The 21431-nt window shown below is 38.1% G+C and overlaps 1 protein-coding gene across 7 annotated transcripts in view; it reads left to right on the forward strand.

The window, feature by feature from the left end:
• Window positions 1-19046, forward strand: part of LOC113436187 (complement factor H-related protein 5-like) — a 256629-nt gene extending 237583 nt beyond the window's left edge. For 5 of the 7 annotated variants that reach the window (XM_087930326.1, XM_087930330.1, XM_087930331.1 and 2 more), the window contains one exon: window positions 18407-19046. In XM_087930326.1, coding sequence (XP_087786452.1) covers window positions 18407-18412 — 6 coding nt within the window. In that variant the 3' untranslated portion in view covers window positions 18413-19046. Of the gene's footprint in view, window positions 1-16391; window positions 16589-18406 lie in introns of all 7 variants that reach the window. The other 2 variants (XM_087930322.1, XM_087930328.1) reach the window with 1 other exon arrangement.
• The last annotated feature ends 2385 nt before the right edge of the window (window positions 19047-21431 follow it).

Consider the following 21431-nt stretch of genomic DNA (forward strand, 5'->3'; position numbering starts at 1 on the left):
TAGATCAGTAGGTTATATCAGTGGTGGTAAACCTTTTTCGGCTCCCGTGTCAAAAATTGCATGCATGCTCATGTGCTCGCGCTCACACCAGCACTCAGAAGGCTATGCGCACTGCCCCCATGCCCCTTCTGCATGCAGACATGATCCACATGTGCACCATGCATCTCTGCACATGTGTGTGTGATCCCTGCTCACCCCGTGCATCTCTGCGCATGCACATGTCTCTCCCATGCACCCTCACCCTCCATGCATGCACCCCAGATACCCGACAATCAACTGTTGTGTAGCAGGAGTGTGTGCATGTACAGTGGGGCTCTTCTGGGCAACCTCTTGCATGCTGGCAGAAGTGGCTTTATATTTCAATTCAAAATCAAAATAAAAGGGAAGTATAATTATTGCAACTTGTTGAATTTAATTTAAAACTTCCAAAAATACTTTTAATGAAGTTGGCTAATTTCACAGTATATTTTAGATACTAACTGGTAGTTTTAAATAAGTTAATGCCTATGAATAGGCATGCCTATTGACAAACATGGTAATATTGATTAATATATCGTGGTGATACACATACACACACACACACACACACACACACACACACAAATACATATAATTTTGTTATTGTTCTGTGCTAATATAGAGAAATGCCCATAATCTGATATGAGTGCAAGTATTTCTTTTTTCAATATACTATATGATTTATTTTCTCTAGAAATTACATGTAACTCTCCGAGTATATTGAATGGTTTTTTCCAACCTCAAAGAACTATATACCATAATGGGGATCTAATTCGAGTTCAGTGTGACAGCGGATTTACACTTGAAACAGATAATGGAGGAAAGGTGGTTGAATGCACAAAAAATGGATGGTCACCTTCACCGAAATGTGTCAGTAAGTAGAATTTGCATACATTTCTATTATTGTAGAATGGCTGATATATTTAATTCTGTACAAGTATGCTTTTTAACATTATTTTACATAATTTTCTAATTATTTTTGCCTAAGGGACATACAGTATCTCATTCAGAACATTTTAGCAGAGATGATAGGAGGATGTACTAGAACAGACATGATTGCATCATTGCATTTCCATACATTCACCTTGAAAATACTCTTTCTAGATACAGTATGTGGGGAAACATGCAGGCAACATGTTTTAGACAGCATGTAGAAAATCTGCTTGTCAAATGAAGAGGTATAACTAAAATTATTGGCAAATTAATGGGCAAATAAATAGACATGCCATAAAGAAGAAAACTAACATGGCCAGGGCTGCCCTCTGAATTTTATTTATCTATCATCTATCTATCTATCTATCTATCTATCTATCTATCTATCTATCTAAAGCCATTTTTTATTGTTTTGGGGCCAAAAACAGTCCAAAAAAATGGCCCAAAAGTGGCCTAAAAATGACCCCCAAAAACAGGCCAAAAAAAGGGTGTGGGTGGGGCCAGCCAGTGGTAGGATTTGTCAGTTCCCCAAACTGTGCCAAATCTTAACTACCGGTTCACTAGAACCGGTGTGAACTGGCAGCAGCCCACCTCTGGTTTGGGGTGTTATGTAGCAGGTCTTGTCTTTTTGAATTCTAAAGTCCCAGAGCAATTTAGCTTCTTCATTTTCTATTACTTTTTCTATTGTGGTCCCATCACTTCTTGTATGCAAAAAAATGGCATTTCTTGCAGACCTTCCAATGCAACATTGTGGCTAATTTGTCATAACTTTGTTGTACTCAGTCTATGCAATCTTCTTGCAGCAGCTAACTAAATAGACAACTATTTCTTCAGCTTTTTGCAGAGGCAGCATTTGTTGCCTGATGCTATCTTCCAGTTCTGCCTTTGTATGTATTTGTTGTTGCTGTTACTGTTGTTGTTGTTGTTGTTGTTGTTGTTGTTATCCATTGCAATTAGCCAGGTATTTAGACTGGACTTGACCTTTTTAATCTACCTATCAAGCCCTTGTTATTGTTATTGTTGTTGTTGTTATGTTTATTTTTTATTTATTTTGTCAAGTGATTATAAGATAACAGGTATAAGTATAAACATAGTTATGAATATATGAAATGGATACATATAAGAAAAATAAAAATAAACAAGGATGGTAGGCACGGTGGTGCACTTATGCACACCCCTACAGACCTCTTAGGAAAAGGGTGAGGTCAATAGTAGAAAGTCTAAGGTTAAAGTTTTTGGGGTTTGGGGAAGAAACCACAGAGTCAGGTAGAGTATTCCAGACATTGACCACTCTGTTGCTAAAGTCGTATTTCCTGCAATCAAGTTTGGTGCGATTAACCTTGAGTTTGTATCTATTGTTTGCTCTTGTGTTGTTATGGTTGAAGCTGAAGTATTCATTGACAGGTAGGACATTGCAATGTATGATTTTATATACTATACTTAGATCGGACCGAAGGCAGCATACTTCTAGATTTTCTAGGTCTAGAATTTTGAGTCTGGTGGCATAAGGTATTCTGCAACAAGTAAAGGAGTGGAGAACTCTTCTTGTGAAATATTTCTGGATTTTCTCAACTGTGTCAATATCAGATACATAATGTGGGTTCCAGACTGATGAGCTGTATTTTAGTATGGGTCTAACAAATGTTTTGTATGGTCTAGTTATTAGTGTAATATTACCAGAGAAAAAGCTATGTAAGATTAGGTTAACAACTCTTAACACCTTTTTGGCTATGTAGTTACAGTGGGCTGTAAGCACTTAGAGCATTAGAGATGAGTACTCCAAAATCCTTGACAGAGTTTGGATCATCAACAAGGTCTTGACTATTCAGCCTGTATTTTATTTTCTGAATTTTTTTGCCAATATGTAGGACAGAGCATTTATTTGTTGAGATTTGAAGTTGCCATTTGTTTGACCATTCTGATACATAGTCAAGGTCTTTTTGAAGGGTAGCAGTATTGTTTGTATTATTGAATAGCTTTACATCATCAGCGAAGAGAACGCAGTTGCTCTTAATATGATCATAGAGGTCATTTATGTAGAGTATGAAGAGAGTTGGTCCTAAAACACTGCCTCGGGGGACACCACTGTTGACAGATAGGACCCTCCCAATTTTGACCATTTCTTGCCTGTTTGACAGGAATGCTTCTATCCAGTTATGCAGGTGACCAGAGATACTGTAAGATTTTCATTTTAGGAGTAGTTTGTCATGTACCACTGAATCAAAGGCTTTACAGAAGTCTACATAGATTGCGTCTATTGCTTTGCCCTGATCGAGTTGTGTGGTCCATATGTTTTTGCAGTGTAAGAGTTGCAGATTACAGGATAGTTTTTTCCTGAAACCAAATTGTTTATTAGAGAGTAGGTTGTTTGTTTCTAAGTGGAGGATGATGGCTTGGTTAATAACTGATTCCATGACTTTACAGGTGACACAGCATAAAGAGATTGGTCTGTAATTTTCTTTTTCTTTTTTAAATAATTTTTATTAATTTTCTTTTTTTTTACATTGTAAAACATTATGGTATCAGCAATGTTCTTGGCACCTATAGAAGATTTTGATTTAAATATTATATTGCATTATATTGCAATATACTACTATTAAATAATATCTTTAGCTATAATTACTATTCTTATATGTTTATATAGTTTACAAAAAAAATATTTTACTTTCTTAAGGGTTGTTTCAATTAACATTTTTGTCTCACTTCTTGGTTCTGTTTGTTAGCCATTTATACCAATTGTTCCAAATTGTGAAGAATTCAGAGTCTCTTTTTCTTTCAATTTCATTGTTAGCATATTCATCTCAGCACTTTCTGTTACTTTGTGTATTATTAGTTCTTCATTAGGGGTATTTGGTGTTTTCCATACCTGCGCAAAAGCTATTCTGGCAGCTGTTATAATATGTAACACTAGGTATTTTACTTCTTTTGGAAGTCTTTCTTTAATGATTCCTAATAGGAAGGATTCTGGTCTGAGCTCAATCTGATAGCCAGTGATCTCTTTTAACCGATTTTTAATTTGTACCCAGTATGTCCTGGCCTCGGGGCACATCCACCACGTGTGATAAAATGTACCATCAACTTTTTTGCACTTCCAACATTTAGGACTCATATTGGAGTAGATTTTTGCCAATCTTTTTGGGGCAAAATACCATCTATAAAACATTTTATATATGTTTTCTTTGTATGCGGCAGATACCGTTAATTTATAATTTATATTCCATATTTTTTCCCATTCCTCTAATTCTATAGTGTATCCAAAATTCTGTGCCCATGCAATCATTGTACTTTTAACTATTTCTTCTTCCATTTTAAAATCTAATAAATATTTATATATTTTAGTTATAAGTTTTTGTTCTGGTCCCATTAATATTTTATCTAGCTAGTTCTGCCCTTGGTCAAATCCAAAATCTTTTGAGTCTTTTTTATATTTGTTTTGAATTTGCAAATATGGCCACCAATCGATCATAATTCCATTTTCTTTCAGTTCTTGGTTTGATTTTAATTTCCCTTGACTATCTAATAGTTCTTTGTAGCTTACCATTTTCTGTAGGTCGAAACTATTTGGATGTATTTTGGCTTCCATGGTTGACAGCCATTGTGGGATTTCTGTATAGTCTTTACCTTTGATTTTTTTCCAAATTATAATAAATGAATCTCTTATTAGGTGTTGATTGAAATAGGTATGTATATTACTTTTACTTTCCCACAAAAATGCATGCCAACCTATCAAGACTTCACGTCCTTCTAATGTTAAGATTCTTTTGTCTTTTAATTTAATCCAATCCTTAATCCAACTCAACACCGCTGCCTGATAATAAAGCTCCCATTCTGGTAGTCCAAGACCGCCTCTGCTCCTATTGTCTTGTAATAGTTTCATTTTAATACGTGGCTGCTTGCCCAACCAGACAAACTTGGATGTCATTTTATTTAGTTCTATAAAAAAGATTTCCCTAATTTAATTGGAATCATTTGGAATAGATATATTAGTTTTGGTAAAGTATTCATTTTCAACGTTACTATTCTTCCTAATATAGACAGTTTCAATTTGGCCCATAATTCCAATTCTTTTCTGATTTGCTTAATCAGTTTGACATAATTGTCCTCTTTTAATAATGAACATCTGGGTGATATCCAAATTCCCAGGTATTTCATCTTTTTTACTATTGTATTTTCTAATTCTACTTTCTGTTTTGTTGTACAGTTTTTGACTATCATCTTAGTTTTATTTTTATTTATTTTAAATCCTGCTGCTTCCCCAAATTTTTCTATTTGTTGCAACAGTATTGGTCCCGAATTCATTGGATCTTCCCCTATAAATACCAAATCATCAGCAAATGCTTGAACTTTATATTCCTTATTTCTAATCTTAATTCCATAAATCTCTGGGTTTTGTCTGGTGTCAGCTAGTAACACTTCTAAAGACAAGATAAATAACAGAGGCGATAATGGACACCCTTATCTCACTCCTTTTGCAATTTCAAAATCTTCAGTACGATCTCCATTTAATAATACACTTGCTTTTTTATTTGAGCATGTTTCTTGTAGTGTTTTTTCTATATTAGTGCCAAGATTTAATTTTTAATTTGATACAGCGTAAATTTCCAGTTAAGATTGTCAAATGCTTTTTGTGCATCTAAAAAAAAATAAAGCTGCCTGTTTTTCTGGGTGAGCTTCATAGTATTCAGTCGAATTTAGTACCGTCCTAATATTGTTTTTAATTTGTCTATTTAGCAGGAAACCACTCTGAGTGTATAAGTTCACTCAAGATTGGTTTCATTTTTTCTGCTAATATTGTCATAAATATCTTATAATCCATATTTAGCAATGAGATTGGCCTATAGTTCGCAATTAGTTGTTGATCAGTGCCATCTTTTGCAATTAAGGAGATGTACGCCTCAGACCAGGACCGCAGAAGTCTAGCTTGCGTTAATGCCTCATTATATAGTTCCAGTGATATTGGTTCAAATATTTCAGATACATTTTTATATAATTCACCTGGTAGACCATCCGGGCCTGGTGTTTTATTATTATTATTTTTTTGTATCGCTTTTTGTAACTCTGTTAATGTTATTTCTTTATTAAGTACTTCTCTATTTTCTTCTGAAATTGGGCTCACACTGTTTCCCTCCAAGTAGTATCTAATGTTTTCTTCCCTAACATCTTCTTGCTTATAAAGCTCACCAAAATACCTTTGCACAATTCTCTTTTTCTCCTCCATCTGATAATACACTGTCCCTTTCTCATCCTTGAGTTGCTGAATTAGTCTTTTCTCTTTCTCTCTCTCTTTTTAATTTATGGGACAACCACCTTCCTGGTTTATTTGCTGATTCAAAGAAATTATGTTTAAGAGTTTTTAAGTTACATGCATTTTCCTCAATATCTATCAAATTTAGTTCATGTCTAATCATCCCTATTTCTTTCTTAACTTCCATAATCTTTGAGTCTTTTTGGAGCTCATATTCAAACTTTTTAATCCTTTCTTGTAATTCGTTCTGTTTCTTCAATTTTTCTTCATTTTTCTTAGCTATATAGGCTATTGATATGCCTCTCACAAAGACCTTTGTAGTGTCCCATAAACTTTGTAAACTAGTATGTTGTTTTAGATTAACCTTAAAGAATGTTTCTAACTCATTTTTCATTCTTGAGATATATTCTTTTTCCTTTATTATTTGTGAATTTAATATCCATCTCCTTTTCCTTTTACTATGTCCTTTCCAAGTAATTTTAACCAGGCTATGGTCAGCCCATATATTAGGCATTATCTCTACTTCACTAATGTCTTTCTTGATTGCCCCATTAACCCATACCATATTGATTCTGGACCATGATTTTTGTGAACTAGAATAAAACGTATATTTCTTCTCATTTGGATTCCTCTTCCTCCATATATCTTCCAAATTGATCTCATGTATTAAATCAAAATTTTTTTTTGGTAAAATTCTCTTTTTTTTCTTCCTAGTCCCTTCCATACTAATATAGTCTTTTTAATATCAACAATGGCATTAAAGTCCCCTATCAAGCAAATATTTTCTTCACCTATACTCATTATTTTATCATACAGTCCCTTATAAAATTTCTTCTGGTTATCATTAGGGGCATATATCCCCACTAATAGTAATTGTTTTTGATGTAAATTAATTTGTATCATTAAAACTCTGCCTTGTTCATCAGCATAGATTTTTTTTGCATTTATCCCTTTTTTTACATAAATTGTTATCCCACTTTTTCTTTTGATCTGCCAATGCTGTAAATAATACACCCAACTTGGGATATTCTAGATATTTTTTATGCTGTTTTTGGATATGTACCTCCTGTAGGCATATAATATCAATGTTTTTTTTAGTTAATTTGGTTAATATTTGTTTCCTCTTGATCTGGGAGTTTAATCCATTGATGTTTATTGAGAGTAATTTAATCTCTTCTCCCATTGTTTATTCTGAGTCTACCTAAATCTTCTGTTTGTTCTTGCTTCTCTTTGGGGTCTTGTTCTTAGTCCTTCTCTCCTTGGGTATTCTCTTTTCTTTACCTCTCTCTTCTTGGTCTGTTTCCTGTATTCCCTGTTGCTGATCTTCTTGTTGGTCCTCCTGACTCTTGCTTTCTGACTCTTCTTTACTGCTCTCCCCTTCCTCTGTTTCCATCAACTGATCATAAAGTTCTTGTGTCTTTTCAATACTATCAATTTTTACTCTTCTTTCTTGCCACGTCACCAGCATTCCTTCAGGGACCAGCCATCAGAACCAGATTTTTTGTTTATTCAGTAGTATTGCCAGAGATCTGTAGTCCTTCCTCAACTCTCTTACCCACCTCGGAATTTGTTTCAAGGTTGCAATATCTTTTTCTTTATACACCATCGGCTCGTCCTTTGTGATTCTATATACAATGTCTCTTACACTTTTTCTGGCGAACCTGATGTGGACCTCTCTAGGCAGCTTGTTTCATCTGGCGTAGTTTGTATGGATTCGGTAGACCTCATCTAATTCTTTCACTATTTCCTGCTGGTCCCTTTGCAATGTCTTTGCTATTAAGTGGGACATTATGTCTCCCAGGTCTTCATCTTTGGATTCCAATGCATTTTGGAACCTCAACTAGAATGCTGCATGTTCCATTTCGAGATGGATAATCGAATCTCCTAAGTCTCTGTTCATCTCTATTACTTTCCTATCCATCCCTTCCAATCTCTTATTTGTTTGTTCAGCTTTAGTTTCTATATTCTTTATTCTTTGTTCATTCTTCTCCAGTGTTGGTTGGATCGTTCCCATCTTCTCCTCTAAATTTTGAATCTTATCTTTCATTTCTCTTATTTCCATCTTCATATCTGTATGGTTATTTTTTAAAAAATTTTTATTGGTTTTTAAAACAAACATAAACAAACAAAACATAAAAACATCAAGCCATCTTCCATATATATACATACAGTGTGTCGGTTGGTTTACAAATTGTTTTGTGCTTCCATTTCATAGTCTTCAATTACAATTACATTGTATATACTCTCATATTTTCAATCAAATATTAAATACATTAATATCATTATTAATCAATCAATTGACTATACTTTTATTCATTTATGTTTTACGAAATAATCATATTTTATTTAATTTGTTTTATGATGGTTCATATTATCATCCCAAATCTATCCTAGAATCATTTTGTAGATATAACAAGAAAAGAATACATCTTTATATATTTATTATTTTCTAAGAGTTTCATTTCATATTTCATATTTCATTACTATATTTTATTGTCTAACCATTGATAGAATAGATCCCAAATTTTATAAAATTGTTTATCATCTTGTTCTCCAATTTCAAATGTCAGTCTACTCATTTCAGCACATTCCAATATTTTCTTAATGATTTCCTCCTGTGATGGTGTTTTCTCATTTTTCCAGGTTTTAGCAAATACAATCCTAGCCGCTGTTAATACATTTACAATCAAATATTTCAAATCTTTATTATATATTTCAGGTAAAATTCCCAATAAAAATATCTCTGGTTTCAAATCTATATGTTTTTTTGTCATTTTTTTCAACCATGTGTGGATTTTAGTCCAATATTTTTTAGCATCCGCACATGTCCACCACATATGGTAATATGAGCCAGGTGTCTAATGACATTTCCAACATTTTTCGAATTTATTCTTGAACATTCTTGCTATTCTTGTTGGGGGAAAATGCCACCTGTAAAACATCTTATACAAATTTTCTTTATATGCTGTTGACATTGTCATTTTATAATTTTGGGACCACAATTTTTGCCATTTCTCTAGATCAATCCCATATCCAAAATTCTTTCCCCAAGCAATCATAGTTTCTTTAACTTGTTCTTCTTCTAGTTTAATTTCTAATAAATATCCATACAATTTTTAATCACCTTTTCATCAGTACCTGTCAAAATCTTATCTAAGTCAGTCAGTTTATCATAGAAACCTTCTGTTTTAGAGTCTTTATCATACCTTGAATGTATTTGCGCATATGAAAACCAATTCATCCTTATACCTTGTTCCTCTAGTTTTTGTATAGATTTAAGTTCACCCTTTTCATTCAATATTTCACCATATCTAACTGTTTGTTCCTTTTTGTATATTATAGGATAAGAAAATGCTTCAATAGTCGATAGCCAGACTGGAATTTTCAAATAACATTGTCTTTTAGTCTTCTCCCAGTTTAACCACAGAGACTCCCGTATATAATGTCTTCTAAAATACCCCTGTGTTTTAGTTCCTTTATACAATAGAAAAGCATGCCACCCCAACAACAGATCATGTCCTTCTAATGTCAACAATCTAGTATTTCTTAATGTTATCCATTCCTTAACCCAGTGGCCCCCAACCTTTTTTGTGCCATGGCCCGGTACCGGCATCACAAAATGATCCGTGGCCCGGTACCGGCATCAGCACGCATGACAAAGCATTTCCTCTCCCCCCCCACCTCCCCTCCAGGTCTTCCCCAGCGACCCCTCCCTGCATGGAAGCCTCAGCTGGTGCTTTTGGGCTCTTCCTCGCCCCCCTGCATGAGATCCTCCGAGCTGCAGGCTAAAGGCGGCAGGACTCCTCCGGGCTGATCGCGCAGGCACCTGGCAGCTGGGGGGGGAGGGGCAGGAGAAGAGACCCAGGGTGTGATGTGGGTTCACTTTCCTCCCCATGGAGAACTTTTTTTGCATCCGGTGCGGGTAGTTCGGCGAGAGGCAGGCGGCTCTATAACCCCAAAGGCAGCTCTTGCCTGGCATCAGCACGCATGCACGCCCCCACACACAAAACACCCAATCAAACACATGCTCACTATCCCCACAGCATGAGAATAACAGGAATAATAGTCTTCTCCCCGCCCCACTCCGCCCGCTACTAGCCTTGCGGTTGCGACTTGTGTCCTCGCTCCTTGGCTCAGTTTTTCCTGCAACTGACTCCCGCCTCACACTTTTGAAAGAGCGACAGTGGCCTGAGGAGTCGTTGAAGCGCACCCTGTTGGGGGGGTGGGGGGAGAGAAAAAGGCGTATTATTACATGAGCCTTTTAAACTTGTGAGAATGGGCTTCCCAGGCAAAAACCATTTATTTACATCTGGGTGGCCAGGAATCGTTTGCAAAACCACTTCGCCTTCACCAGTCCTCTTTGCAAAGCGCTGCCGCGGCTCTTCCTTTTTGCCTTTCCCTTCCCGAGGCAACGCGGGACTGGAGCCGCGTGGAGCCATGCCGGGCAGTAGCAACTCCTGACTCAGGGGGCCTCCGAGGGGAGGGGAAGGAGGAGAAGAAAGGGGGGGAAAGGGGGGGGCGGGGCTGATTCCCCCCCAAAATTGGAATTCCAAAGAATATCATGTCTGTCAAAAGAAGATGGCGGAACCCAGCAAACCGGTGGCCCCATAGAAAATAATCCACGGACCGGTACCGGTCCGTAGCCCGGTGGTTGGGGACCCCTGCTTTAACCCACATCAAATTTGTACCTTGGTAATACAACTCCCAATTAAGCAAACCAAATCCTCCTCTTATTCTAGCATCTTGCAAAAGTTTTAACTTTATTCTCGCTTTCTTACCTTGCCATATATATTTCAACACAATTTTATTTAAATCTTCAAAGTATTCTTTTCCAAGCCTAATTGGAAATGTTTGGAACAAATATAAAATTCGGGATAATATAGTCATCTTGATTGTTGATATTCTCCCTATTAATGACAGTTGTAAATTTTCCCATTTCGCCAAATCTAGCGCTATCTGCTGCTTAAGTTTGATATAATTATTATCTTTTAGTGTACTGCATCTTGCTGTCAAGTATATCCCCAAGTACTTGATCTTATTTGTGACAGAGAGAGAGCGCCTCTTTTACAAATTACAGAACTCTTAAAATATGGTAAAATCTGAATCTTACCTGTGAAGCTGTAATGTGGCAGTCCACTCACTTACATGAGCTGCTCTTCCATTCATACAGATGATACAATGTATTTTATTATTGCTATGTATCATTATACTGTCAAGGTTCCAAGTAACATATCCATAGCAAAGATAACTCCAAGGCAGGTAAGATTCTTCAAAGAACAATTTTTTAGGGAATATCATATTGGCACAAACTGATGAAAACTGACTCCGAATGGATTCCACAGTTTTCACCTAATTAAAAGTAAAAGTTTAGCACTTTTCCAAAACAATCAGTCACATGGTCCAGTCAGGATACAGTCCAGTTGCTCAACCCCCACTGAACCCCTGCGGGAATGTCCTTGGTTCCCAAGAGAAAATAGTTTGTTTTGGCTACAGTACCCCAACTATCTCTATCCCTTCCTCCCTAACCCTCAGCTCCAATGTCAGCACTGAAGCCTCAAAATAGCCTCAGTCTGGACAGCTTTAGGATTGACATACGCATCACACTAATATATTTTTTTATAATTTTAGGCATTCAAACTCCTAAATGTATTTTTCCTTGAGATGGGGAAGGGATGGTGTAACCTCATCTAGAATAGAATGCTGTGGTGAACTTTTCAAAATTGCCCTTGGGCACTTCCATTTTCTCTGGATTCAGCTACAATTTATTTTTCCTCATTTATTCTTCCATAGCAATTTGAGAAAACACTAGAGATCTTGCATAGAAATAAATTTTGGTGCCAACAGCATCCTAATAAGATTAAAATCCATATACCCTGATGACTCAGGGTTTTTGGCAGAATAGGGGACATTAAAAACAGAGGTAAGAACCAGCAGCTCAAGGTCCACATATCCTGAAAGGCATCCCCAGAGCAGACTACTAAAATATGGAATACATATAGTTTATAAGGCAGTATGGTTTCTTTCATATAATTAAGGAAAAAAAGAAGATATCCAATGTTCCTAAAAGAAAGGAAACCCTGAATCTACCTAATCAGACCCAGAAATTTCCCCACTCAATCTGCCTATGGATTTTTCGAAGTCTTGTATTTCATATAGAGCTGCTCTTACCTCTTTCTCAGCCCATGTATACATGGCTTTTAAAAGAGGCAATCTTCCTCTGGCACCACAGTTTTTCCATAGATATTGACAGCTCTGTATAGTCCACCAGACAACTGATTTGCATCTCATGTCTCTGCAAGGTAACACCATGACAGAGGCAGATCACCCATCTGCCAGCCAGCCCAGTGGGGTAAGAAAGGGGAAGAACAGTTAGGGGAAGAATGGAAAGCAGCTGGGCCCAACTGCCATGTGGTCTGAGATAGGGAGGGGAGGGGTGGGGTGGGGTGGGGCAGAGCCAGCCGGTGGTAGGATTAGCCAGTTTGCCAAACTGCGCAAAAAGGTTAACAAGGGGTTCAGCTAAATGAGTAAGAACTGGCTGAATCCTACCACTGATGTGGTTCCTTAAGGACTACTTGTTGAGTGTGTTTTGTCAGCCATTTGCAAATAGTAGTGATCCTGTCTAATTTTTCTAGTTTACCAAGAAGTAGATTGTGATTTACTTTTTCAAACACCTTACTGAAATTCACAGATACTACATCCATGGCATTTCACTGTGTCACTTTGTCAAAGAATGAAATCAAATTTCTTTGGCATGATATTACTATTCATTGTATCTTTCATGTATTTAAGATTCATTCAAATCATTTACATTCTCAATCAACAATCTGTTTTCACTGTAAAAGAAAATATATTCAAAGTACACTGGTTTTCTCATGTGCCTCCTCCCTCCTTGTAGATGTCTCCCCCAGAAGTAACACAAAGCCTTCAAGAAAAAATAGTCTAATTACATGAACATTAAAAGTTCTAGACATCAGGGTCAAAATGGACAAAGGTTTTTTAGGAAGCAGAACATGTTCATGTATTAGCACTATACAGCATCCTAAGTGACTACACGTTCTATTTGTGCAAGATTTGAGCAGTTATTAATAGAAAGTAGATGATAAAATTAACAACCCTTGTGGGGAGATCACATTTATCCCAAGCAATTGCTATCTGTTTTATCATAGATCTGACTAAGGTACTAGGCGGCGTACCTTCTAAAGTTGAAAGACAATAACAAGCAATGTGTAGTAATCATTTTCTGCCTATGACATTGTTGCTTTTAAAAAAATAAGAATTAGTTTTAGCATTTTGCAATATAGTTCCTTTTGAATATGCTTAAAACCTGTGAATGTGTGTTTGCAATCATCAGAATTGTTGATGGATTATTTATCTAATATAGATATTGAGGGAGGATGTGGACGTCCACCTGCTGTGGACAATGGAGACATTGTGGACACACCCAAGGCAACCTATGTCCAGTCTGAAAGTGTAACTTATCAGTGCCAAAAATTCTACATAATGGAAGGATCTGCAAGAGTGACTTGTCAAAATGGCCGTTGGTCACAAACACCAACATGTAGAGGTATAATTCATATATATAATTCTTTATAGATTTGTCATGACATGAATATCCCATATTGCAGTTGTTCATGTGGCAGTGGGTGGGGCCTGAACTTGATATACAAGTGCCTACAACCACCCACCCACCATATGGTTGGACCCCATTTATCCAACCATGCGAGCCCCAGAATTATTTCCTCCATCATTCTCGGGACTACAATAAAGTGGATCAGTTCCTGGTGCTGGCCAAACTCCAGCTTCACCCATTCTGTAATCTGTGTAGCTGGCGCCCCATCTAACAGCAAGTCATCCACTTGCTCAAACCTCATGGGCCTTCTCAGTTTGTTCACCTTTACCCCCAACTTGTCAGCTGTCACTAAGCTCATAAGACACCGTGTACACCCTGAATCAATAAGAGCATTACATGCTCGACGCCTCTGGCCTGTTTGTATCACTGGAAGCCAGAAGGGTTGGGAAGTCCTCCTTACTATGGAGTAGGCTTCCACTTCATCATCACTGTCACAACTGTTGAGCTGGGATCCCCCTTCCACCATTGACTTGGATTCATTTGCTGTGGCCACTGGGGTCACTGCCTCTGCCTGTTGACCTCTCGGGACTTCTCCAGAGTTTTCTTGGCCATCTTCCTAGGTGTTCTGGTCCCCATCTCGCCCAACTTCACTTTCAGAGTGAGGGTGGTACATTCAGCTGCATGATGACCTGGTTTCTCACCCCTAAAACAACATAGGCAGCCGGCCTAGTGCAGCCTTCTCCAGTTGGGCCACCTGAGGGCCTGGTCCCCTCAGGGCATTGCTGGGGGTTTGGTCTGGAAACCATTGTGGTTGCACAGGTACCTCCTCTTTTGGCCTATATTCCTGCAGTTCGGCCCCTAGCTGCTGGATACCAGGTGCCCAAGTGTGGAGGCTAGCCCCGATAGACAGGCCTGGTGCAACATATGGTCAAGGCCCCGCAGCTTACCAGCCAGTCTTCAGAATTCACATATATAGTCCACAACTGGCAAACTTTTTGCCACAATGCTAACATTTCTCCCTCTGCCCTCTGGGCCCTGGTGTTGTCTTCAAACCTTTTATGAAGTGCCTCAAAGAACAACCCTGCATTCCCCAATTCCTGGCCAAGTTCACTATATAGATCAGACACCTAGTCTATGGCCTCATCCTCCAGCACCGCCACTACAGCCATTACCATGGCTCAAGGGATGTGTAAAGGTGCACATACCGGTCCAGGTGTCTATACTTGGCCTAGGAAGAGAGCCACCTTATCTGGACTGCCATCATATGTTACTCATAGTGCTGGTGGGCCCCATGGTTGAAGTGCCCCTTGCCCGTGGCTGACACCCATTGGCCAAACAGGTGACAGAAGTGGGCTGGCAACACTAGAAGGTGCCCACTGATAGCCGCTCCCACCTGGGTGATAACTCTGATGTCCAATAATAGAGGCAGCCTCTGGCAATCATCGCTTCATTGGCTCCCTGGAGCGTCTTTGGTCTGCCTCTAGTCATAATTTGTGGCTGGCTAAATGGAAACACCCAGGAGGAATCATCGGTTGTTGGGTTGATAACAGCAGCAGCTGCCCAGGTGGCTGGGCCTTTCCCCCTGGTCCCTACTATACCAGGACCCAATGTCCCCCAAACTGACCTTTCCAAACCTCTCCCTCAACCAGTCCATGGTTTGGCTGCCAAGTGCAGTGGAATAGCTCCACTCCCCTTTATCATCCTCTGACAGGTGTCTCTCCTGCCATTTCATTAAATTGCTACCGGATAGGGTCAATGTGGGCAATGACCCCCCCAGCACCTGCAGTCACCAATGAATACTGTCAAACTCCCCTGTTGGAGCCTCCCCCGTGGATGTATATGGCTCCTGTCTGGATGTGAGAATCCCTGAACCAATCCACTTCTTGGGACACCCATCCAGGGCAGGGACATATTGTTGTGCTGCCAGGGCTTCAGGTACTGCAGCCTCTGCCCCAGCCTCCATCTCCTCTGCCACAGTGGCCCCTCCAAGGAAAGAGCTGCTAGATGGGGTTTTGAATTTGAAGTGAACACAAACTTCCTGTCACGTTCCGCTGTCCCATGTCAAGAAAATCCAGCAACACAGTTCGGTGTGGTAATGTTTATCTGGTAAACACGAACCTGGCATGAAGTTACCAACTATAAATGAATCAAAGTCTGTGTTACCGTGGTTTATTTCACCACCCCTTATATGGTGCTCCACTCACTGTGTGATTCTACCCCCTTCACCTCCCACCTATTGCTTGCTGCCAATACGGCTGCTGCAGTTTGGCAATATGCCAGCCGCCCAACCTGAGCCATCATGCCCAGCTTCCTGTGCCTGCTCACAATCCAACAGTCAGCTGTTCTGCCACAAATCAGCTGTGTCAAAGTCCAGGCCTCTGCTCACTGTCCGCTGGCTCCATTAATGCAGCAGGATTCCTGCAGCGTGCCACCCACACAGTAGGCAGGCATGTGCCTGGGGTGGCCATTGGCAGCAATAAATATGCATTCCAGCTGGCAGCTCCTTCCCTTTCCGAATGGCAGCCCCAGATCATCTGGCAGTCCGGGGCTGACATAATCTTTTTATCAAAGGAATTCTTCAGTATCAAACTTTCTGTGTTTCATCTGATTTGTGTCTTTTTACAGTTGCTTGTACAGCAAATGAAGAAGATATGAGAGAACACAATATAAGGCTGAAGTGGAGCTACAGGAATAAAATATATGTTGAAGATGGAAATACAGTAGAATTTGTATGTTTAAAAGGCTATAAACCACACCCAAATACCAGATCATTCAGAATTAATTGTTTGGATGGGAAATTTGACTTTCCAGATTGCATTCCTGTATGTATATTTTCAGAAAAGTACTATAATTCACCAATATATCTTTCCCCGTCTATATTTATATACTTACTGTATACATCTATATCTAATCATTGAAAAAAGGCAGTTGCAATATTTAAAAGGCCAAAGTCTGGCAGCTAAAGTTGTGAATATAATGGATTCTAAGGCAACTTGGTCTTTGGCAATTCTTCTAAATCAGAACACTGCTTAAGATTCCTGTGACCTAAATAAAATTCTTTCTGTTCAGAGCAATGGGAGAGAAGCACTATGAGGAGAGATGTTACTTAAAAACAATGGGGCATGGGACTGGGAGGCACAAACGTCGCTCATCATTTCATTTCATCTCTTCTGGTCTGTTGCTGAATCCGGGGAGATTCCAAGATAAAGAACAGGAGATTCCTGTGTCCCAGGCCTGAAATGAATGTAAACTCTAATTTGACCTCAGTGGGCTAGTTTGATTGATTTCATTATCCTCAATGAAACAAATTCATTTAGCATGCACTCTAAAATTTTCAGTAGAAAGCAAGTAATTCTTAGGTTGGATCTAGTAGTCTCTTGAAGTCAATAGAACTTCATTTAGTAATGGATAATCTATCTCATCCAATTCATTTCAGAGGGTCTTCTTGTTCAATCTATTTTTACATTCATTGTATGCTTGGAAATATTTCATGGGATACCTTATTTTACATGTAATCAGAGGTGGTATTCAGCAGGTTCTGACCAGTTCTGGATAACCAGCAGTGGAAATTTTGAGTAGTTCAGAGAACCGGCAAATACCACCTCTGACTATCCCCACCCCCATCTATTCTCTGCCTCCCAAGTCCCAGCTGATTGGCTGGGTTTTGTTGCCCTGCACAGGAGAACGGAGCTGGAAAGGGATTTTGCAATATCCTTCCCCTGGAGTAGGGTAGGAATAGAGATTTTACAGTATCCTTCCCCTGCTACGCCCACCAAGCCACCTCCATGGAACCAGTAGTAAAAAATATTGAATCCCACCACTGCATGTAATGAATGATTATCAGTGGTTACTAATTCAGTTAATTTTATTTTTTGTTCTGGTCCTGTAGCTTCTGACAGATATTGATAAATAGGTATGTAAACACAAATGTGCAAATTGAAAGGGGAGGAGAATATTTCAATATCAATGCAAATGGAATAAATAAAGTAAAATGTAATAGTGTTTATTTATTTATCACGGAGGCCAGTGAAATCAATGAACATAAGCCACTGGATTTAAAGTAGAGTTTCCACTCATTTCAGTCCCAGTACAGAGGAATATTTATGTAATGGAGCTTCTTTCTAATCAATGACAAAATGGCAGCTTTCTCTATCCTCCTAATTGTATTGCCTGAGAATAATGGGAGTTTGTTTATTCACTGCATTTGTATCCCATCTGTTCTCAAGTTTAACCCCTGTGAGGATGAATTAAAGTTTGGTAATGTCTAATTCCCTACTCCTATTTTTCAAATGTTGGTGCTTTGAGTTCATTCTGATTGCTGGAGTTTATATCCCAAAATATCAAGAATGCCTAATAATTTATTAAAGTTTGTTACATGTCATTGTGTCAAAAGTCATCTTTTTTAAAAAGAAGAAATTGCTCAGTGATAAAATGGTTTACAATTTTTGAGCCACTTGAGTAATTTTAAGCAATTGTTTTAGCAAATTGAGAGGCTGCTTACTCATGTACAAATCAATTTGATATCCTAAAGTTATCAGAGGCTGCATTTTGTTGCAGATCAAGATTTATCAGTTTAAAAAAGATATATAAAATGCAGAGATGCAAAATTATTTCTTCATTATTCACATTGTATTTTACAGAAATAAATAAAGGAACAAAAGGACCATTCTTTGAACCAGAAGATGAATATCAGAAATCATTTATCATTCTTCTCAATATGATCACATGAAACTATTTGCTGTCAACAATGGATCTGAACCTAAAAGTCTACTTTGTAAAAACCAAATTTTACTAACTGGGTAAATGATAACATTTATCAACAAGACTATCTTTAAGGCAGATTAAAATATTATAATGCAACATAAACAATTTTTTAAAAATACATCTGGAGAGAGGAATGTACATTGACATATGCATAGCCATTTTATTTAGCCTTATTATATATTCCTTTTCTTTCTTTCTCTTTGCTGGTTATGGGGGGGAAGGGTTTCAGGATTGCCATATGCCACATTCCTAAGGTGGGAGGAGTGGAGATAGGGAGACTTGTTTAGGCTAGTTGGTTCTCATTCCCGTGGGAACAAAAGCTGACCCTGCTGAGACCTGGAAGTGGAGATTGATGACACCAGGCAACATTGATTTACTTCAATTGGGGAATGTGACTCTTGGGGGAGTTTCTAATTTCCAATATTACATGGTGTAATTCTGGGTTGTGTCAGATCCAGAATTACAAGAGATTTTGCCAATTTGATGCTTTCCTAATTAAAAGAAATTGTTTCGGAAGATGGATTTTGCTCTTTTCTTTTTAAATGGATTTCATCACTTGGAAACCTGACATAAACATTTCATTAATCTGAATTATCAGTCAGCAGACCATCTTAACACAACAAAAATAGATAATTGTAATTAATATTTTTAGCATAAAGTTATATTGAATTCTTATAAAAAAAATTAAAAAATATTGTGGGCTTTTCCCCCCACCAAACTATTTGTAATATATTTTGTAAAGAAACAGAGGTATACAGTAAACACTCCAATTCACAGTCCAGTCCAAGATCCAGAAGTAGCCTGGCCTTCCTCAAGTTGTTTTCAAGGTAGCCTGATATGCCTTAATGCTCAGAATCAGAGACAGGTTCAGCCAAATGGATTTCTGCTACCCTAATGTGTATGGGAAAATCACAAGCAGGTACAAGGGTTTTTTTTTTTCCGGACAGTATGAAATTGTATAATTATTGATAAACAATTAAAATTAAGCTAGATCTTAGAAATTGGTGCAGGGCTACACAGAATGGAATAAAATGCACCACCTCTTACGGTGGTTTCCTTTCTGCTGTTTTTAAATCCATAAAATCCTTTCTGGCATTTCATTCTGGTGTGACTGTATCATCTCTGAATTCTAAAGAATTCACTGGTTTCTGACTGACCATTAGATGGCAACAGGCTTGATGTTATGAACAGGACTCCAAGACAATAGCATTCTGGAGGACAGGAGATTTCAGCTGATGAGCTTTCATTCCTTCTTACACCTACCTCGGTTAGGGGGAGTCAGTCTGAGCCTTTTCCTGATAACTAACTCCTTTCCTGGGCTTTATAGAAAGCTTCTGCACTTATTGTTTCTATAACTGTTTCTGAATATTATTTTCAAGGCCATCTTTATCATTCTCTGTAGCAGAGTATAGGTCTGGCACCATCCTAGTGTGTCAAATGTAGGAAGACCAATACTGCAAGAAACATAGACCTAAACCCAAACCGAAGGCCAAAGGAAGAGAAGGGATATACGAAGTAGACAGGAATGGGTGTTGTTGTTTTTAAAGGTGGGGCCCATGAAAGAGATGGCACACTTTTTCAATATCGCAAGTTGGCAGCATTTAATGAAGGTAGATGTAGGGCACCCACTCCATTGAAACATACCAGGTGGGCAGAAACAATTGGAGGCAGATAGGCAAACCCTCAGATAGGAAAAGAAAGAGTAAAAACTGTCAGAGTGATGTGGTATTATGTAGAATATTAGGCTTTATCGTTTGCATGGCATCCATGCCTCCTTTTGCAACCATGTTTTTCTTTTGAACCAAACCTTTGATGAAACAATAGGGCTCTATCCTAAAGTCCCAAGGCTTCTTTATGGTCAATAGGCTTGGAAATATTGAAGAGGGAATGCCCTTGGACTCAGAACCCTATACACTATACAACACACGGAAATATAAATACATACCGCATGAAATTATTTCAGATAGCCTGTATTCATAGAAGTAGCAAATACAATTTTAAAGATAGTATCAAATTTAGAAGAAATGGTCATGGCTACTAAAATGTCTAAAGGAGACTCAGTGCTGCTGTAGCAACTATAATAAGCACATGATGGCAGCAGTAACCCCTGACTCTACCTGAAAAATGATATTCATACCAAGTAGAGCCAGAATTTGAAATAATAATTCTGGATGCTTTCAAGAAGACAAAATAACGGTGCATTGCTATATAACTGTATAGCAAGCCCCATTCAATCACAGTGATAACTGAACAATGCTCTCTCTACTACACCCAAAGTGACTTTCCAGTTTGAATAGATGAATTTATCATCTGCATTCCATGAATTTTCTAAATGTATTATACTCTGTGCAAACAAGTCAATATATTATTGCTTATGAAAGCAATTGCGAGCCTAGGGAAGGTTTTTGGATAGCCCATACTAATCCCACCAGATTTTGGCAAGATTTTAAGAAGTGGTTTCAATGTCAGTCTCCAGTCTTTGATGAAATGATAGGATTATTGAACAATTATTCACCATTGTTACTGCATTTTCACTAGAGTTAGCAATTCATCTGGAGATACAAATCTCTGATAAAAATTAACGCTTTCACAGAAAAGGGTCAGACTAGAATATTGCCTCACTCTATGCAGTAGTGAAAACCTCTATTCTCCATTCCATTTATTTTGATAGTACAGGAGCACAACTTTTGTTTAGAGTCACATTTGGCCTTTGAATGCCAGAGTGACTTCCTGAATAGTAGCAAAGCAGGGAATGGTTTAAAAATTGGGGATTAAGAGGATGGGTGGAGAGAGTTTCGGTGGGCCAAAATTTAAAGTAATCAAATCATATTGAATTCAGCATAGTGAAAAGGCTAGATGGAGGGATTTGGAGGAATAATTCCAGAGTGACCAATTGAATAT

The sequence above is a fragment of the Pseudonaja textilis genome, chromosome 3 (genome assembly GCF_049901715.1).
Source record: "Pseudonaja textilis isolate UNSWEBS1 chromosome 3, rPseTex1.2, whole genome shotgun sequence".
NCBI classification, from domain to species: Eukaryota; Metazoa; Chordata; class Lepidosauria; order Squamata; family Elapidae; genus Pseudonaja; species Pseudonaja textilis.